General features: G+C 41.4%; 1 protein-coding gene across 4 annotated transcripts in view; it reads right to left on the minus strand.

The window, feature by feature from the left end:
- LOC139167678 (uncharacterized) overlaps nt 1–17,824 on the minus strand; it is a 39,036-nt gene extending 21,212 nt beyond the window's left edge. Inside the window, exons 1-3 of one of the 4 annotated variants that reach the window (XM_070752418.1) lie at nt 17,673–17,824; nt 16,263–16,343; nt 3,369–3,444 (exon numbers count right to left, since the gene is read on the minus strand). In XM_070752418.1, the coding sequence (XP_070608519.1) occupies nt 3,369–3,444; nt 16,263–16,291 (105 nt within the window). In that variant the 5' untranslated portion in view covers nt 16,292–16,343; nt 17,673–17,824. Of the gene's footprint in view, nt 1–3,368; nt 3,445–6,952; nt 7,221–16,262; nt 16,344–17,024; nt 17,489–17,672 lie in introns of those variants that run through there. The other 3 variants (XM_070752416.1, XM_070752417.1, XM_070752419.1) reach the window with 3 other exon arrangements.
- Nucleotides 17,825–18,472: the final 648 nt, after the last annotated feature.

Here is an 18,472-nt window from a genome sequence, read left to right on the forward strand (position 1 = left end):
TCTGAAAGCATTCATCCAGTGCCATGATTCTGAATTAATGATAAATAAGTGAAGTTACTTCTTGTTCTACAGAGAAGGAAACAGTGTGTAGGTGGAGTACGTAATTGTGAAGTAAACATATTTTATCTTTGCATTTCCATCTTTTTGAAGTATATTTTACAATTTATAACTCTGTATATTCTTAGATAATATTACTATTTATCAGATACAGGGTTGCTTCAACACAAAGATGGATGGCATATAAATTTAATAAATCTATGGCAAACAGAAATACGGTGGTACCTCATGATATGAACCCCTCATGATACGAACCCCTCGTGATACGAATCCGGGGTTCGGAAATTTTTTGCCTCTTCTTACGAACTTTTTTCAGCTTACAAACCCACCGCAGATCACAAAATGGCGCTCCGCTGGGCGCCGCCGCCCGGCTGTCACCTTTTAAAACAGCCGGGGGGCTTCTTGGCGTTCTCCCGAACCCGAACTGTTCGGGTTCGGGAGGCCACCGAGAAGCGCCGCTGCCCGGCTGTCACCTTCTGAAACAGCCGGGGGTTTCTTGGCGTTCTCCTGAACGCCGAACCCGGAAGTTTGGGTTTGGGTTCCGGAGGCTGCCGAGAAGCGCCCGGCTGTTTCAGAAGGTTACAGCCGGGCGCCGCCACTCAGCGGAGCGCTGTTTTTGTGATCGGCAGCGGCGTTTTCAGCCGATCTGGAGGCTAGAAAGGAGGTGAGGAATCCCAATAGGGAACTCCATGGGCGCAGCTTTGACGTCACGAAGACGTCCCACCTTCTTTCTAGCCTCCAGATCGGCCAAAACCGCCACCGCTGATCACAAAAACGGTGCTCCGCCTCCCGGCTGTAACCTTCTGAAACAGCGGGGCGCTTCTCGGCGGCATCCGGAACCTGAAAAGTTCAGGTTCGGGAGAACGCCGAGAAGCCCCCCCGGCTGTTTTAAAAGGTGGCAGCCGGGCGGCGGCACCCAGCAGAGTGCCATTTTGCAATTTTTTTCCCTTTTTGTACGGATTAATCACTTTTACATTGTTTCCTATGGGAAACAATGTTTCGTCTTACAAACGTTTCGCCTTAACCAATTAGGTTCGTAAGACAAGGTATTACTGTACTCTTTCTTCCATTTTTAAGTAACATCATCCATAGTAGAACTAGGAACAGTGCTAACCAAATTAGAAAGAAATGTTTTTTCCACCTATTACGTTTTCAAATTAATTCATGTAAACCTTTTCAACAGTTTTAATGAGCAAGCCAAAGCTATGTTACATGAATAAAAATGTAAGAGACGTAAATGTACAGCATATGTTTACAAGCATATGTATATACATAAATACTGTAAATTAAATTAAATGAAAAATAAAAATATATATTTATAGAAGTAAAATGGGGAAGAATGTAGTCAGATCTAAATAAAAGTAACTTGATGTGAAGATTTATTTATTTATTTGATTTGATTTTTCTGCCGCCCTTCTCTTTAGACTCAGGGTGGCTTACATGTTAGCAATAGCACTTTTTAACAGAGCTAGCATGTTGCCCCCACAACCCGGGTCCTCATTTTACCCACCTCGGAAGGATGGAAGGCTGAGTCAACCTTGAACCGGTAGAGATTTGAACCGCTGACCTTCAGATCTACAGTAAGCTTCAGTGGCCTGCAGTACAGCACTCTACCTGCTGCGCCACCCCGGCTCTTGGATGTTGATGAATATGTGCATGAAAGTACAGGTTAAATGGAAAGGTTTATAATGTATGTGAAAATTATGAATTGATGTTACCGAGATTGTTGTGGGTGTATTTGAAAGTAGAAATCCATTGTTTGAAGACAGCGTGGTGACAGTTGCATGTTGTTTCAGCGAAAGACAATTATGGAAGAACCAAGGGGTGAATTAGGGGAAATTTTGTGCAATATTCTGAATGAATTTGATCACTGAAAAATGTGCAATTTTGAAATTGAAGGTCAGCTATTTAATGGCAAAGAGTATCAAAAGTACAGTGTACAAGTACTTGTAAGATATAATTGTTCTTATTTAATAGTACACAAAAGGCTCTTATCCTCTGAAGGGAAGGTTAATAGTCAGATGTCCAAAGTTCAAACTTAACTACAAGGGTGCTACATTTTTGGCCAGTGTATTATAAAACACCTCTTTAGAATTGAACCTGTATTATTAGACAGATTCTAACGTATAATCAAATATTGATTACTGTATTTTTCAGAATATAAGATGCACCTGATTTTAGATAACAAGGAAAAAAGTATTCTGAACCAAATGGTGTAGTAATATATTATTAAATAAAATACCAGTGTAGAAGAATACTTTTTACAACCATGTACTTTTTACAAACTTCAAATGAGTTTTAAGACTTGTGAACTTCAACACCCAGAATTCCTTTTCCAGTCATGCTAGCTCAGGAATGGGAGGAAGTCCACAAGTCTTCGAACTTGCCAGCTTTAAGACCAGTGGAGTTCAACTCCCAGAATTCCTCCTCCAGTCACGCTAGATGGGGTAATTAGAAGTCAAAACCAGTCGGTTTTGTGAAAATAGGCCATTTTTTGCCCATTTTTCCCACAAAAACGGGGTAAGCAATGGGTCTAGGAAGTCTGCAGAGCTCCTGGGGGCTGGAGGATGGCAAAAATGCCTCAATTTTTCTGAAAAACGGCCCACTTTTCACCCCTTTAGAAAAATGGGGGCATCCCTCCCATAGGGCAGGGCCTTCTCTGTGGCCGCCCCAGCTCTATGGAACCAACTACCCCGACGTCCATACTGGCCTTCCGTAAGGCTATAAAGACCTGGCTTTGCCGGCAGGCCTGGCGAGTGATGAACTAACAACTGACAGGGACACACTGTATGAACGGTATGTATATATGGGATTGACTACTTTATAACTAATGGGTTTCTTTTAATATGGGGTTTTATAGTTTTAGATTATGTTTGACTTCTTTTTATTGTTCTATATCTATTTGTATTTCTACTTCTATTATTATTGTAAGTTGCCCTGAGTCGTTTGGGACTGGGTGGCATAGAAGTTGAATAAATAAATAATAACAAATAAATAATTTTTGCCTTCCACCAGTCCCTAGGAGGACTCTGTTGCAGGCTTCCCAGACCCTTTGCCCACCCAATTTTTGTGAAAAAATGGGCAAAAAAAGGCCTGGTTTTTCACAAAACCGGGGCATTTTTGCCATCACCCATCACCCAGGAGCTCTTTGCAGGTGGGAGCAGCTCTTTGGGACTATAAGATGAACCAACATTTCCACCTTCTTTTAGGGGGGGAATGGTGTGTCTTATACTCTGAAAATATGGTATATAAAATGAATTTCACTTTATTTTGTAGTTAATTTAACTTCATAGATATAGTTATATACAAACCCCTTTTAAGGGCACTTTAAAAGCAATGAATCGAGTTCCTGGTATAGGTTGTCCAATTGCTGATACATTCCTCCATCTAATAAAAAGAAAAGACACCTTTAAATATACACGTTTAAAAAATTATGACTGCAATGCTTTATAGAAAACAATATTGTCATGATACATCAATTCACATTACTGAACCAATTACTCATGGGAAGAGAACTTAAGAGTCTGAATCTATAGAAGCTATACTGAACTGGAAGCTGGGTTCATCCACCTTAAGTCTCCAATCAAAATGACTATTTCTAGTAAAATTGGTACATGCATTTCTCAGTCCAATTTTGCTAAGCTTTTGGAGCCTTGCATACACTCTTTTTCATACTTTTTGCAAGTATGCAAAAATGTTTAATCAATTCTCCTCCTCCTCCAGATCTGTTACAGCTATTATGGTGGGCAAATGAAGTTCATTTCAAATAACAATTCGGAACTTCTTTTAAGGTCTTTTTTAAGTTTTCAGGGAATGACAGTAATGCAAAAGAAATACTCCCACCCCAAGTAGAAATGGTTTTTACCCCACAAACAAAAGTATTATTTTCTCTTAGGTCCCCAAAGAATGTACTTTTAAAAAATAACAGTATTTTTCTTTTAGGTCCCCAATATTTTCTCATAGGTCCCCAAATAACATAATTTTATAAAATAACAGTATTTTTTTTCTTTTAGGTTCCCAATATTTTAGGTCGCCAATATTTTCTTAGGTCCCCAGATAACGTAATTTTATAAAATAACAATATTTATAAAATAACATATAAATCTAATAAACCTAAACCTCTTTTTGGGGGGGATGTCTTACCCACTTATCTTAGGACCAATGCAGCTAGGCCTCTCACGCCCTGACATGTCATAGTGCATGAAAGGATGTTGCACCAGTCTGCTGCTGCGAGTGGCAGCGCACCATACATATACAGTGATACCTTTACTTAAGAACACCTCTACTTAAAAACTTTTCTAGATAAGAACCGGGTGTTCAAGATTTTTTTGCCTCTTCTTAAGAAACATTTTCTACCCAAGAACCCGAGCCTGGAAAAATTTCCCAGGAAATTTGAGAGCGGCACGAAGGTCCGGCCAGTTTCCTGCCATTCCCTTTAATCCGGGCCATCTCGGGCTTTTCTGGGCTGCCAAAGGAGCCTTTTGCTGGCGCTTAAAGAGGCTTTGGCAGTCCAGAGCGAACAAAGCATTTTCCTTACTCTGGGCGCTTGGAGAAGGAATAAACCTGTGCCAGCACCCAGAGAAAAGAAACGCTCCCTTCGCCAGTGTATGGGAGGCAGTAAATGGGAGGCAGCCTCACACCCAGTATATTGGAGGCGCGTGCTCCTCCTCGCCGCCTCAGTCCAGTTAAAGTTTTGGATTTTTTTGAATTCCCCTCACCTCACCTTCTCCCTTCGGCAGCAATTCTCCTACTCTTCCTCTCACCCAAATTCTAAGCTTTTATTTCTTTCCTAATGGGTTTGCATACATTATTTGCTTTTACATTGATTCCTATGGAAAAATAGCTTCTTCTTAAGAACATTTCTACTTAAGAACCTGGTCACAGAACGAATTAAGTTCTTAAGTAGAGGTACCACTGTACTTGCGGAGAGGGGCGGCATACAAATCTAAATAAACATAAACTTGGCTTGCATATTTTTCTGCTTTCTCAGGAGTGAAGCAAGAGTAAGAGAAAGTGCAGTCAAGTGGAAATAGTTGAAGTGCACTAACAGTTAGCCAAAAGTAAAAACAATAGCTGATGGTAGTTTTTTAAAACATTTCATCAAAAAAAAATCCTCTAGAAGTTAAAACTATTTTAATCAGCTGAAAAATGGTTCAGAGCCAGCTTTACAGCTCAGACAGGGCTACGCAATAAGCCATGTGGCATCTGGCCGCGAGTGGTTGCAGAAGTTGGGCAGCATTGTGACATCGGGTTGTGGGAAGCCTGGCTGCAGCAGTCCTAACGTAAGCAAGTATATGGCAAGTGTAGCTCCACCCTTCACCCAAACTTGATTTTTTTTACATGTGCCTCATACTATTTTGTACAACCAGATGGTGGATGGAGCTTAACTAGGACTTATTTTGGGGTTATGGCTTACAGTATGTGAAAATTGGGCTAGGGCTTCTTTTGGGGGTAAATTGTACTTTCGGGGAAACACGGTAAGTTGACTTTGGTATAAACAAATGGAGTTCGTGTATCACCCTTTGGAAGCATAGACGTATGGTCTATTTATCTAAAATGCACTGGATCTAATGAAATCTTAATACATGATACAACCACTTGAGAACTCCACTGACTTCATCCCCATTTAGAGTACTGTAAGAAGTTTTGTTTTTAATGCTTTTCTTGATATACAACAGAGATACACAATCTGAGACTTAGGGCTATAAGCAGTCCTTTCAAATCTTGGCTGTTTCCAGAGCCCTTCCAAGAATTCTGCCAACTTCTATTTTTTAATGGGACAAATCAAGGAAAAGATTAAATATATAGGAACAATTGCATTCAATTTAAATGAAATTCAAGACAAGTGATTTGTGTCTGTTCTTATCAACTTCTACATCTGGCCCTTATATTTCACGAAGTGTTCCTCAGAAAAATGTGGTCTCAGCCTATACATACACAAAATTAATTTACAACAACAACATAACCCCGAATGTGGTATTTACATTTACAGATTTTACATTTCTTTTATTTTTTTTATGGGGACAAACACAATGAAAGGAAATATGTTCCAGGAGTGGAGTCTAGTCCAGCATTTGTTAGCATTGGATTCAACAGAATGGAGATGTTTCTTATTTTAAGTGAATGCTAAGAAACATGTATGCATATTGTACATTTCTTACTTTAAATTAAACTTGAGGCAACACAGAATTATTAGCAGAAATTATTTAATATATAACACATAACTTCTTTCCTCAAAAAGATTATCTTCTGATAAGTCTAATCTATATTAAAACATACGGTAGCATTTAAAAATGCAAGAAGTTATTAGTCCATTTAGAAACCTATTAAAACAAAATGAAGTCATTTTGTTCTAGCATGTTTATTGCAAACTGAGATCTTATGCAGCAGCTACAAACTAACATAATGCACGTTTTTTAATCATATGGAAATTCTGCCATATCACATACATACACATATGTATAATACAAATAGTGAATCGTTAAATAAAAGCACCAATCTGTCTGGAAACTAATACACCAATCTGTCTGGAAACTAATTCTACTGGTTATGGCTGGAATAAAAGACTGTGGCATAATGAAATTATCAGCTAATCATCTCAAAATGTACAGGCAGTTTTATTTATTTATTTTATTTATTTATTATTTGGATTTGTATGCCGCCCCTCTCCGAAGACTCGGGGCGGCTCACAAGTGGAACAAATCATAAATAATTTATGATTATCATAAGTTTTTCAACTTATGACAATTGAGCTCCAAATTTCTGTTGCTAAGAGATACATTTAAGTAATTTTTGCCCCCATTTTATGAACATCTTTGCCACAACTGTTAAGTGGATGACTGCAGTTGTTAAATTAATAACATCTTGCTGCTAATTCCCTGAGAGAGAAAAACACCTGAACCAATTTCCAGTAGTGGTGCCTGTTTGTTTGCTTTCCTCTTCTTCAGAGAACCTTCCACTAACCCCTATGGGCAAGCGGGTGAGGTGATGGAGGTTTTCAGGTTTGGTGATGCAGGTTTTCAGGCTTCATAAACGTTGTTTTTATCAAAAGTAACTAGTTCCACTAGTTTACAGATTGTTTGTTTTCAAAACCCACAAAAATCTCTCTATAGTACTTATTGTTTTGATTAATTATGAGGATGTTTATATGCTGCCCAGAAAACCTAGCAAATTAAAAAGAGAGAAAATAAGTTAGACTCAGATAGCAGTTGATAATGGTGGAGCAATGATGGAATTCTCTTCAAACAACAATAATTTTATACTGATTTTATACTGATTTTAAACTGAAAGATTAAAAGTTTATTTTTTAAAGTTTGGCATCATAAGTAAATCATTCCTCTGCTTGTGATGCCATCCAGGATGTACTGATGTAACTTTAGAGAGACAGGGAGTAAAACAATTTTTAATTCAGCCTTTGAATTCTGGAATCCAGCACAAATTTAGTCTGGCTATATTAGAGCCTGAGAGGCCATGTCAATTAAATTGTAGGCACCCAACAGATCATGCTGCTTGGAAGGAAAAAGAAAAGAGGCCCACTGAATAGTGGCGTCAAAGGACTTAGTTAACTTGGTTCTGTTTTATTAGATACATATGAAAGGAGATTATTCTGTTGCTAATTTAATTCCAAATCTTTAATCAGAATGTTTAACTGGGTCTCGAAACAGACTGGAGATAATGAAACATTGTTATATTGAATCATTACATGATTTCAAGATAGCAATAGCCGTATTTTGGAGTAACTGAAATTTCTATATTAATTTCAAGGCAGACTCATCATAAAGCCGGGATGACGCAGCAGGTAGAGTGCTGTACTGCAGTCCACTGAAGCTGACTGTAGATCTGGAGGTCAGCGGTCCAAATCTCATCACGGGTCAAGGTTGACTCAGCCTTCCATCCTTCCGAGGTAGGTAAAATGAGGACCCGGATTGTGGGGGCAATATGCTGGCTTTGTTAAAAAGTGCTATTGCTAACATGTTGTAAGCCGTCCTGAGTCTAAGGAGAAGGGCGGCATAAAAATCAAATAAATAAGTAAGTAAGTAAGTAAGTAAGTAAGTAAGTAAGTAAGTAAGTAAGTAAGTAAATAAATAAATGTACTATAGTAACTCCAATGGATAGCCATTTAGAAAAAGGAAAGCAAATCTATCAGTTATAGTTCTCTATTAAATAATATTGAGCAGCATTTAAAAATCCAGTATCCATTGATAATTGTTTTGATTTTAAATTGAAATTTAATTGAGAACTGGAAAATAGAACATAAAAATTTAAAAATCTGGAAACTTTCAACATAGTAAGATGCAATTGAAAAAATTTCCCTTGCCATCTTGAAGAACCTAAGAAATCATATTGAGACCCTGTTCTTTGCTCAAATCTAGAAGTTCTGTGCCTCATATAACTTTAGAGTGAATTGCAGAAAGACTGCACTTCCACTCAGGGCCAAATATTTTCCATTCTGTATTAATTAAAGTAGCTTTGTAAATAATAATAATAATAATAATAATAATAATAATAATAATAATAATAATAATACAACAACAACAACAACAACAACAACAATTTATTAGATTTGTATGCCGCCCCTTTCCAAAAACTTGGAGCGGCTCACAACAATACACAATGTACAAATCTAATGTTAAAAGAACAATTTAAAACCCTTATTATAAAAACAATCACACAACCTAACAGACCATACATAAAACCATAGTAGCTAGGGGTATATCAGTTTCCCCGTGACTAGCGACATAGGTGGGTCTTCAGGAGCTTTCGAAAGGCAAGGAGGGTGGGGGCAGTCCTAATCTCTGGGGGGAGTTGATTCCAGAGGGCCAGGGCCGCCACAGAGAAGGCTCTTCCCCTGGGTCCTGCCAGACGGCATTGTTTAGTTGACAGGACCTGGAGAAGGCCAACTCTATAGGATCTGATCAGTCACTGGGATTCATGCGGCAGAAGATGGTCCCGAAGATATTCTGGTCCGATGCCATGTAGGGGTTTGTAGGTCATAACCAACACTTTGAATTGTGACCGGAAACTGATTGGCAGCCAGTGCAAGCCGCGGAGTGTTGACGAGACATGGGCATATCTAGAAAAGCCGATTGCTCTCGCGGCCGCATTTTGCATGATCTGAAGTTTCCGAACACTTTTCAAAGGTAGCCCCATGTAGAGAGCGTTGCAGTAGTCGAATTGATGAGGGCATGAGTGACTGTGAGCAGTGACTCCCTGTCCAAATAGGGCCGCAACTGGTGCACCAGGCAAACCTGGGCAAATGGCCTCCTCGCCACAGCCGAAAGATGGTGCTCTAATGTTAGCTGTGGATCGAGGAGGATGCCCAAGTTGCGGACCCTCTCCAAGGGAGTCAGTAATCTCCCCCCCCCCAGGGTAATGGACGGACAGATGGAATTGTCCTTGGGAGGGAAAACCCACAGCCACTCCGTCTTGTTAGGGTTGAGTTTGAGCCTGTTGACACCCATCCAGACCCTAACAGCCTCCAGGCACCGGCACATCACTTCTACTGCTTCGCTGACTGGACATGGGGTGGAGATGTAAAGCTGGGTATCATCAGCATACTGATGATACTTCACCCCATGCCCTTGGATGATCTCACCCAGCGGTTTCATGTAGATATTAAATAGCAACAGGGAGTGTACTGACCTCTAAGGCATCCCACGAGAGACCTAGAGGTCGACCTCTGACTCCCCACTAACACCGACTGCGAGGAAGGAGGAGAACCACTGTAAAACAGTGCCTCCCACTCCCAACCCCTCTAGTTGGCGCAGGTTACCATGGTCAATGGTATTGAAAGCCGCTGAGAGGTCAAGAAGCACCAGGACAGAGGAAAAGCCCCTGTCCCGGGCCCACCAGAGACCATCCATCAGCGTGACCAAAGCAGTTTCCGTGCTGTAGCCGGGCCTGAACCCTGACTGTTGAGGGCCTAGATAATTGGCTTCTTCCAAGGACCGCTGGAGCTGGAGCAACACCACCTTCTCAACCACCTTCCCCATAAAGCGAAGGTTGGAGACTGGACGATAGTTGTTGAGTACGGCTGGTTCAAGGAAAGGCTTCTTGAGGAGGGGACGCACAAGTGCCTCCTTTTAGGGAGCTGGGAAGGACTTGCCCCCAGAGAAGTGTTGACAATCTCTTGGACCCAGCTCCGTGTCACCTCTCTACTGGCCGAGACCAGCCAAGAAGGGGCACGGATCAAGCAAACAGGTGGTGGAACTCAGCTCCAATGTCCTTCTCCACTTCATCAGGTGTCCCCAGGTCAAACTCCTCCCAGACAGATGGACAAGGACGGGCCCCAGTCACCTCGACTAACTCGTTGTCAGCCAATGCTGCAGTCCAATTGGAGTCAAGGTCCGTCTGGATCTGAGCGACTTTATCAGTGAAAAACGAGTTAAATTCCTCGGCACTACTCTGCAAGGGCTCCCCAGCCCCCTGATTAAGAAGGGAGCAGGTCACCCTGAACAGAGCGGCCAGACGGGATACCGCTGATGCAATCAAGGCGGCATGATATGCACATCTTGCTGCCTTGAGCGCCACTTTGTAAGTCTTAATATAACCTCTTACAAGTGTTTTATCAGATTCAGCTTCTCTAGATGTTTCTTCTGGCGTTTCAACATCCGGAGTTCCTCAGTAAACCAAGGAGCCCTCTGGGGTCTAGTGCCACAGAGAGGTGGTAACAGCACAATCCGGTCAAGAGCCTCCGTCGCAGCCTTGTTCCAGGCCATAGCAAGAGACTCTGTGAACTGTGTACGAGAGAATCTGGTAGAACCCCAAGCGTCCACTGAAAGCCCTCTGGGTCCATCAGGCATCTGGGGCGGAACCACCTATTTGGTTCCTTCTCCCTGCTGGGGAGGATTGGAGCCTCAAAGTCAAGCCATAGTAAAAAATGACCATGACAAGGGCAACACATCTAAGCCCCTTAGTCTCAGACCATTGCTCAATTGCTCTGAGAGAAATATCATATCGGATGTATGCCCCCCCTCGTGAGTCAGACCCTGAACTACTTGAGTCAGGTCCATGGCTGTCATGGTGGCCATGAACTCCTGTGCCAGCCCAGAGGATTTGCCGAATGACGGCAGATTAAAGTCCTCCGCCGCCAACCCAGCTACCTCCTCGAGCAGCACAGGCAGGGCTGTTGACACGCAGCTGGGAGGCAGGTACGTGAGTAACAAGCCCACCTGAACCCCTAGCTCCAACTTCACAAAGAGGGACGTGCAATCTGCAATCTGTGGAGCAATGAGTCTACATAGGCAAAAAATCTCCTTGGCTACAATAGCCACTCCTCCCCCTCCTTCCTTGGGGTCGCAGCTGGTGCCATACCTGAAACCCGGCTGGGCAGATTTCAGAGAGAGGAACTCCTCCCTCTGCTTTCACAACTCTACGAACTATCAACTATCAAGATGACAGACACTCTCAAACATGATAAACTGCAAAATGCATTATTTCTTTAGTTCCACCCCTTACTAAAAAGACAGAAGTTTTTTGTGTTTGTAATAGAAAAGAAGTTGGGTATCAATGTTAGGTAAAAAAATATGTTCTATGCCTCTGATTCCAGGTTGTAAACTAAATAAATCTGGAAAATCCAGGAAAGCAAACTAGAAACATTTGTTGTGGTAATCTATTTTTCCTAAGGAATAAGGAAGATGTTTAACTATAAATTGTAGAGGTTGCTTTTTTTGAAAGTGCATTACTACTTAAATTTTATTGTCTCTGGTATCTAATATCATTAAAATAAATTCATCATATAACCTGGATCCACTTTACATCAAAGTTGTCTCTAAATTGGAACAACCAGTATCATCTTGTTGCTTGTCCCATATATTTTTTCCTGTTGGAGATCCATTTAAAATGCAGTCTATATTTTTGAAACTTTTACCTTCCATTATTGTTTTATATGGGTCCAATGTTTAAAAATTGCTTTCAATTAATGTTCAATTCTTTAAAACAAATTTTGTGCCATTCTCCCAGAAAATGGGAGCAAATGAGCAGTTTCTGCTAATTACTTCATAGCTATGGAACCAGGTACAAGGGTACTACAGTATATACGGTAATTTATTTTCTCTTTTTAAATTGCCGGAAAAAAACAATGGTTTTGGAATCCCTGTTTCTCTCATAAGGGGTGGGGGAAGGTTGCTAAATGAGGTCCTTCCTTTTTGGAGACAGCAAAAATTGCCAAACAGTAGACCATGTTAAGAGTCAAGAGCTAGGGTTTGTAGACCCAGAGGGCATCTTGGTCTTAAATGTTTATTAGCTCTGTTGTAATCAAAAATTAGTTTGCTACTTTTCAGAAAAATCACTGAAAATCACATATTTTGTCAACAGTACCTTAAAAAAAGGTGAAATTGTCTATTTCTTAAAAAATAAAACAGGATTCACAATTTTTCTTTGATATTTTCCTGTTATAACTATGGTGAAATAATTCACACAACCTATTATCTGACAAAATGCTGTTATTTAAATTACCTCTTATTTTTCTTATGTGCTCATATACATTTGCCCTAGTTGTTCATAGCTGATTAACTATAGCTGATTGGTGAAATAAAGAAACACATAGAACAGTTGACAATTTTATTGGATACCCTAGTCAGAAATACAAATAAGGCAAAGTCCTGAAAAGCTAGTTAAATTCCAGGACTGAAGGGTAATCTGACAAAATATGTATGTATTTGAGTCTATGTGTGGCTGTTATATAAAATAACAAAATAATGGTGGTTCATAAAACAATTAGCACCTCATATAATGGTATCAGATCATTACTATCAATCCACTGGCATGGACTGATCACTCAATGGTTGCCCTGTTACTCCCTGGTGCCAAACATTTCAGCAGGGTGATAGAGCTTGTTCAGTGATGCATCCAAGTTGACTGGATGGATTCTGATTATAAAGTAGTTTGGGATTTTCCTTGAAGATCTAGCAGACAGCTCAGCCAAGGTCTTGGTTGCAGCCTGGAATAATAGCCCAGTGACTGAGGCCTTGCACCCATAGCTCCTTTGTGGCTCGAGTGGTGACACTGGGATGTACTTTGATTTCTTAGAACTCTGGAGATGACGTGCCAGAGAGATGCCTAGATAGTTGGTGGAGGCAAAGTGCTAATTGTATTAAACATGATTTAACAGCCCATATTCTGGTGAGGGAGGCAAGCCAATATTTTTCTGTCCTTTTTGTGTTTAGAGATGCCTGCCTTGTCTGGAATGATCCATTTTTTCACTGGGGAGACACATCGAGTCTACAGAGAGAGGCGGCATACAAATCTAATAAATAATAATAATCCAGGAACATCAGCAGCTATGGTGACAAGTACAGTGGTACCTCTACTTACAAACTTAATTCATTCCATGACCAGGTTCTTAAGTAGAAAAGTTTGTAAGAAGAAGCAATTTTTTCCATGGGAATCAATGTAAAAGCAAATAATGTGTGCGATTGAGGAAAGCTCAGAGGGTGGAGGCCCTGTTTCCTCCCAGGAGATTCCTAGAGAGGCCCCATGGAGGCTTCTCCCTGCCTTTTCCGGTTACAGTTTTGGAGGCTTGGGTTTGTAAGTGGAAAATGGTTCTTGAGAAGAGGCAAAAAAAATATTGAACACCCGGTTCTTATCTAGAAAAGTTTGTTAGAGGCGTTCTTAGATAGAGGGACCACTGTATTCATGCTACATAGAAAATGACATTCTTATTTACTTAAATAGATCTATGTTATCTTAACCTTAGCATTGCCTGGTTTACAGATGTGATGTTATATGCCCTAATTTTTTGACTCTTGACAAAGTCCTCCAGATTGTGAATTCAGTAACCTGTTTTTTTATCTAAGTTCTTAAGATGGGAAGTAACCTGTGGTCATGGCCATGCAATGGTATTAGTCTCTCTGATGAAGGTGATGGCCTCTCCAGTGTTGAAGAAGGCAATGGGAATACCCCTTCTCAGGGGGCCATTGTTGGACTTTACATTGTGGACAGTTACTATCCAGCTTCTAACCTTCCTTTTGTGATGAAAAGATTGTTCAGAAGGTGATCAGAAGCAGCTGTAGAAAGTCTGGAGGAAGCAGATTATCTGGATCACTAAGATTTCAGGCTGAGGAGAGTACTAAAACAGTATGGTTGCATTTGTTGACAATGTTTAGCAGAGCTGAAAAACAATATTACCATCCTTGTGCTCTTGATCTGTCAATCATGGTATCCTCTTGCACTGGGCTGTTGTAAGAACTGTTGCAGATTACGGTCCTTCCTAGCAGTCCTTCCTAGCTTCAATCTGGACTACATGTATGAAGTTGTCATTGTACTAACTACTCTCTGGAGACTATTTGACTCTGGATATGGAGGAAAAGATTGAGACTTGATCCTGATCTCACAGAGTGGCTGGGGCTAGTTAGGCCCCTAGGTTTGAGACATTTTCATCTTTGGTCTTAGATTGCTTTCCCCTATTTGAGATTAGCATGCAATTGGGGGAGAGGAGGCTCCTGGACTTGCAAGCTACTACTGAAAAAGACTGTGATAGCTATGACCAGGAGGATCATTGTATAGGTTCACCTTATGCATGAGCTGCACCCTCCCTGCCTTAACTGCGAGGCTCTTCAGAAAGTTACTCATGTTTTATTATCTCATGATCATCACTGCAATACAGGCTACATGGAACTATCCTTGAAGACCATCCAGCAGCTTTATCTGGTTCAAAACGCAGTGGCACAGGCAAGTTATAGTCTTCTTGCATTCTACCCAGCTCATCACTGCTTTACAAACTTCATTGGTTACGAATCAGCTTCCAGGTGCAATTCAAAGTGCTGGTTGTCATTTATAAAACTATTCATGGAATAGGGTCTGATTATTTGAGGGAATGCCTTTCCTCTGTTTCTGCCAAGTCAATGCAATCAGGCAGACTGAATATAATCTGGTTCTCTTAGATGTCACCAACTTGAGGAAACAAGGAACCGGGCCTTCTGCGTCACAGTTCCTGCCCACTGAAGTAAATGCCCACAATGATACATCTAGCTCCTATTCTTCAAATGATCTGTAAATCTCTGTTCCCAGGCCTGGGCTATAGTACTTGTAAAACCCATGATAATGTTTTGGTTTTTATTTAGTTGGTTTTAAAGATGGCTCTTTAATATAAAATGCTCAGAATCTTTTTAGAATCAGATCACCTTAAAATTTAATAAAGAACATAGCAAATACTAATCTTACACTTTTTTTCTTAGTTATATTTTTGGCTAATAATTTTTGCAATATTTCTTTCCATGTTAAGCTATTACTCTCAATTAAACATTTAAATTCAACATTTTACTAAATGCTGGGACTACTAAAATGATCAGTTTATATCCATTTTAATTACTAACTATCTTTTCAACAGTTAGCTATTCAAACTAATTCAGAAAATAAGCAATGTTGCTTTCAATGTTCAATGTACTAAGATTTTGTAAAATGTTGCATTATTAATAAAAATCAATTAAACAACACCAGCAACATTGATAATAATGAACAAGGTAAGAAGGCAGTAGAGGTGGTGCAGGAAATAATTAAGCAATAAAACTCTAATCTTTAATAACATGTTTTTGCTTCAGGAAGTAATAGAACTAATTTCAAGTAATACTGTTTGGTAATATCACTTATATTTTGTCTTTTAATGTCATTTCCGGCAAAAATTCAGTGAAGATTGAAGATATTTACACTAGCAAGTTCATTAACATCTTTTTCAGTAAAGCATATTTATTCAGCTTAAAATATATTCAGGTATTTTGCATGTCAGAACAATGAAAATAATGCAACATCTTTGAAGGCAAAGTTAACACTATCAGACATTAATAAAATATAGGGTAATTGCCACTGGGAACAAAATCTTGCAAAACTAAATCACATGTCCAAATTAAGACCAGTTCTATGAAATTACAGAAAGCACTCGTTTAATCTAAAAGTAAATTGAACAGCATGTAATAAACCCAAGCTGTTCCACGGTATCATGTTATTATACTGAAGTAATTTTGGTATCAACCTTCTATGCTCTGCTATTGACCTAACTGTCCAGGGGGAATAGAAGATACTGAAGGACGATGGAGCATTTTATAATGTGGGATAAAATACTTATCTGGGGGATGGTAGCCCACATGCTCCTGCTATCATACTCACCTTGCAGTAGATTACAAGGATGCTGTTGAGACAAGAGGTAGGGCTGTCAGAGCCCTCTCCCCTTTTATCTCTCTAGGGCTAGGAAGTACTTATGTGATACTTACCCATCAGGGATAGTATTCTTCTTTACCATGCTCAATGATGGAACAGACAAGAACAGGAGCCAGCAGAGAAAATGGGCAGCACTGCAGCAAAATGAGAGAGAACCGCGCAGTTAACACGGTGCCAATCTCTTTCTTGAAGTCTTATAGGATCGCCCTGAAAGACCACATTAGATGTAGTTTTGGGCACAGCTTTGTTTTGAGAAAACCCAAAGCCTCCTCTTGAAACATGGAACCAGGCCCAGTGCTTGAAACAAAGGCCAAGGGGATAAAACCTTTTTCTCACTATTGCTGCTTAGTATCCAGCAAGGTCCTTCTTTTATGTCTGGCATAGTCAAAAAGGAGCACAACTGAGAGCAAAGTAGCACAACAGCAAGGGTGCTTTAAAATTCCTTGCAATGAAGCAGCTCTTTTTCAGTTGATTTTCCCCTCAAACATGGCCACTTAAGACTTGGTATGTTTCCCTGCTTGATCAGGGAGGGGAAGTTGGCCTAGAACAGTGACGGGTGTGTGCACTATTGTACGTGTGTGAGTGCCCACACCCATAATTCAATGTGTGGGAAGGGTAAAAGCAGCTTCTTCTGCCCCCCCCCCCCCGGAAATGTCCTGTTTCCCAACTTCTGGTGGGCCCAGTAGGCTCATGTTTCACCCTGCCCAAGCTTCCCTGGAGCTGAGCCAGGAGTCCCCCTTTCCTCTGGAGGCTCTCTGAGAGCTAACCCTCCCCAAGCTTCCGTGTGAATAAAAAATCAGCTGGCCAGCACACACATGGACGTTGGAGCTGAGTTAGGGCAACGGCTCACGTGCCAGCAGATATGATGGCCATAGGTTCGCCATCACTGGCCTGGAAGACCTCCAAGGTCCCTTCCAACTCTCTTATTTTGTTAAACCCCCCAGAATTCCCAAATCAGCCAGCAGAAGAATTCTGGGGGGCTGGTCCGCCATTTTAAAAAGCAGGTACTTTTTGGGTGAGGGCGGTGGGCAACCAGGCCCAGCAACCAAGAGGGCCTTCTACCACCTCTTTTGATTTGGCCTCAAGGACCAAGCAGCCGACGGGATGGGGAGACGAGAGCGGAGGGGTCAAGTCATGAAAGGGGGGGGGGGCAGCCGTCCAACGGGTTGGGCGGCGCAGCAAAACTGCTCGCCAGGCAGCCGACTTCTAACGCCAGCCCGAAGAACCGGCGAGATCTTGATAGCAACCCTCCCGTTGCGAGGACGCCACAGGGACACCCTTAAACGTCCCAGCAGCCTCTTCGTAGCGGATGGCTTTGGTCCGTGGCGGTCAAAGCGCCGGGTAGCTTTCGAGTCCCGAAATTTGGGGGGGGGGGGGCTTGAAGCTACCGAACTGCAGCTTCGCCCAAAAACGAGACGCGGAGCGAAGGCCGCGGACGGTTAGGGGGACTTGGTAGATCGTACCCTCAGGCAGGAGTTTGTTTTGCAAACAAAGCCAGCCAGCCGGCCCGGCAAGCGAGAGCCTTCCCGATGCGTTTTGGAACTGCGCAGGCGCTTCTAACGGTAGCCCCGGGATAAGCGCACGCGCATTGGCGCTCCAAGCCACGACGGGTTCTTCGACGCATGCTCGCGCGGGTTTGCATGGTTCTCGAGCCTCCGAGGTTCGACTTAGAGGAGGGGGAAAAAAATCTGCTTTGTTTTTCCGCTGCGTCGGTATCGCCCCCTTCAGGTGGAGAAGAGTCCATGCGCATGCTCAGCATCAACGCGGGTGGAGCTACCTGAAAAGGGGGGGGGGGGTTAAGCTTTTTTTTCTTTTCTTTTTAATGTGGGCCAAGCTGTGAGGAGAAAAAAACTAGAAACCGATTCAATTTCAGTTTCGTTTAAGTTTGGCAAGGGAGGCAGAGAGGTAGCAGTGCTAGCTATTGGGATACAGAGCAGCAGAAAAGAAATCGTCCCTGTTTTTAGGGGAAAGTGTAACTTTTAATCTTTTTTCACCGTTGCATAGAGTTATTTCGACAGAAGACTATTTGGGGAAATAACTGTTTTTTTGTTAAATGTTTTGACAAAATCCAGAAAGATAATAAAGTGGGGTCAGACAAGATAAACAAAAAGCAAGCAACTTCGCTGTGAAAAAGAATGTTTTTAAAATAATGGCATAGTTATCCTGATAAATATTTTGAGAAGAGATTTGCAGCCCTTTCCCCCAAAGACAGTTTAATGCCTAAAGTATACAATGGTTTACTGCAGTCCTTTCTCAAGATTGT

This window comes from Erythrolamprus reginae, chromosome 5 (assembly GCF_031021105.1).
Source record: "Erythrolamprus reginae isolate rEryReg1 chromosome 5, rEryReg1.hap1, whole genome shotgun sequence".
NCBI classification, from domain to species: Eukaryota; Metazoa; Chordata; class Lepidosauria; order Squamata; family Dipsadidae; genus Erythrolamprus; species Erythrolamprus reginae.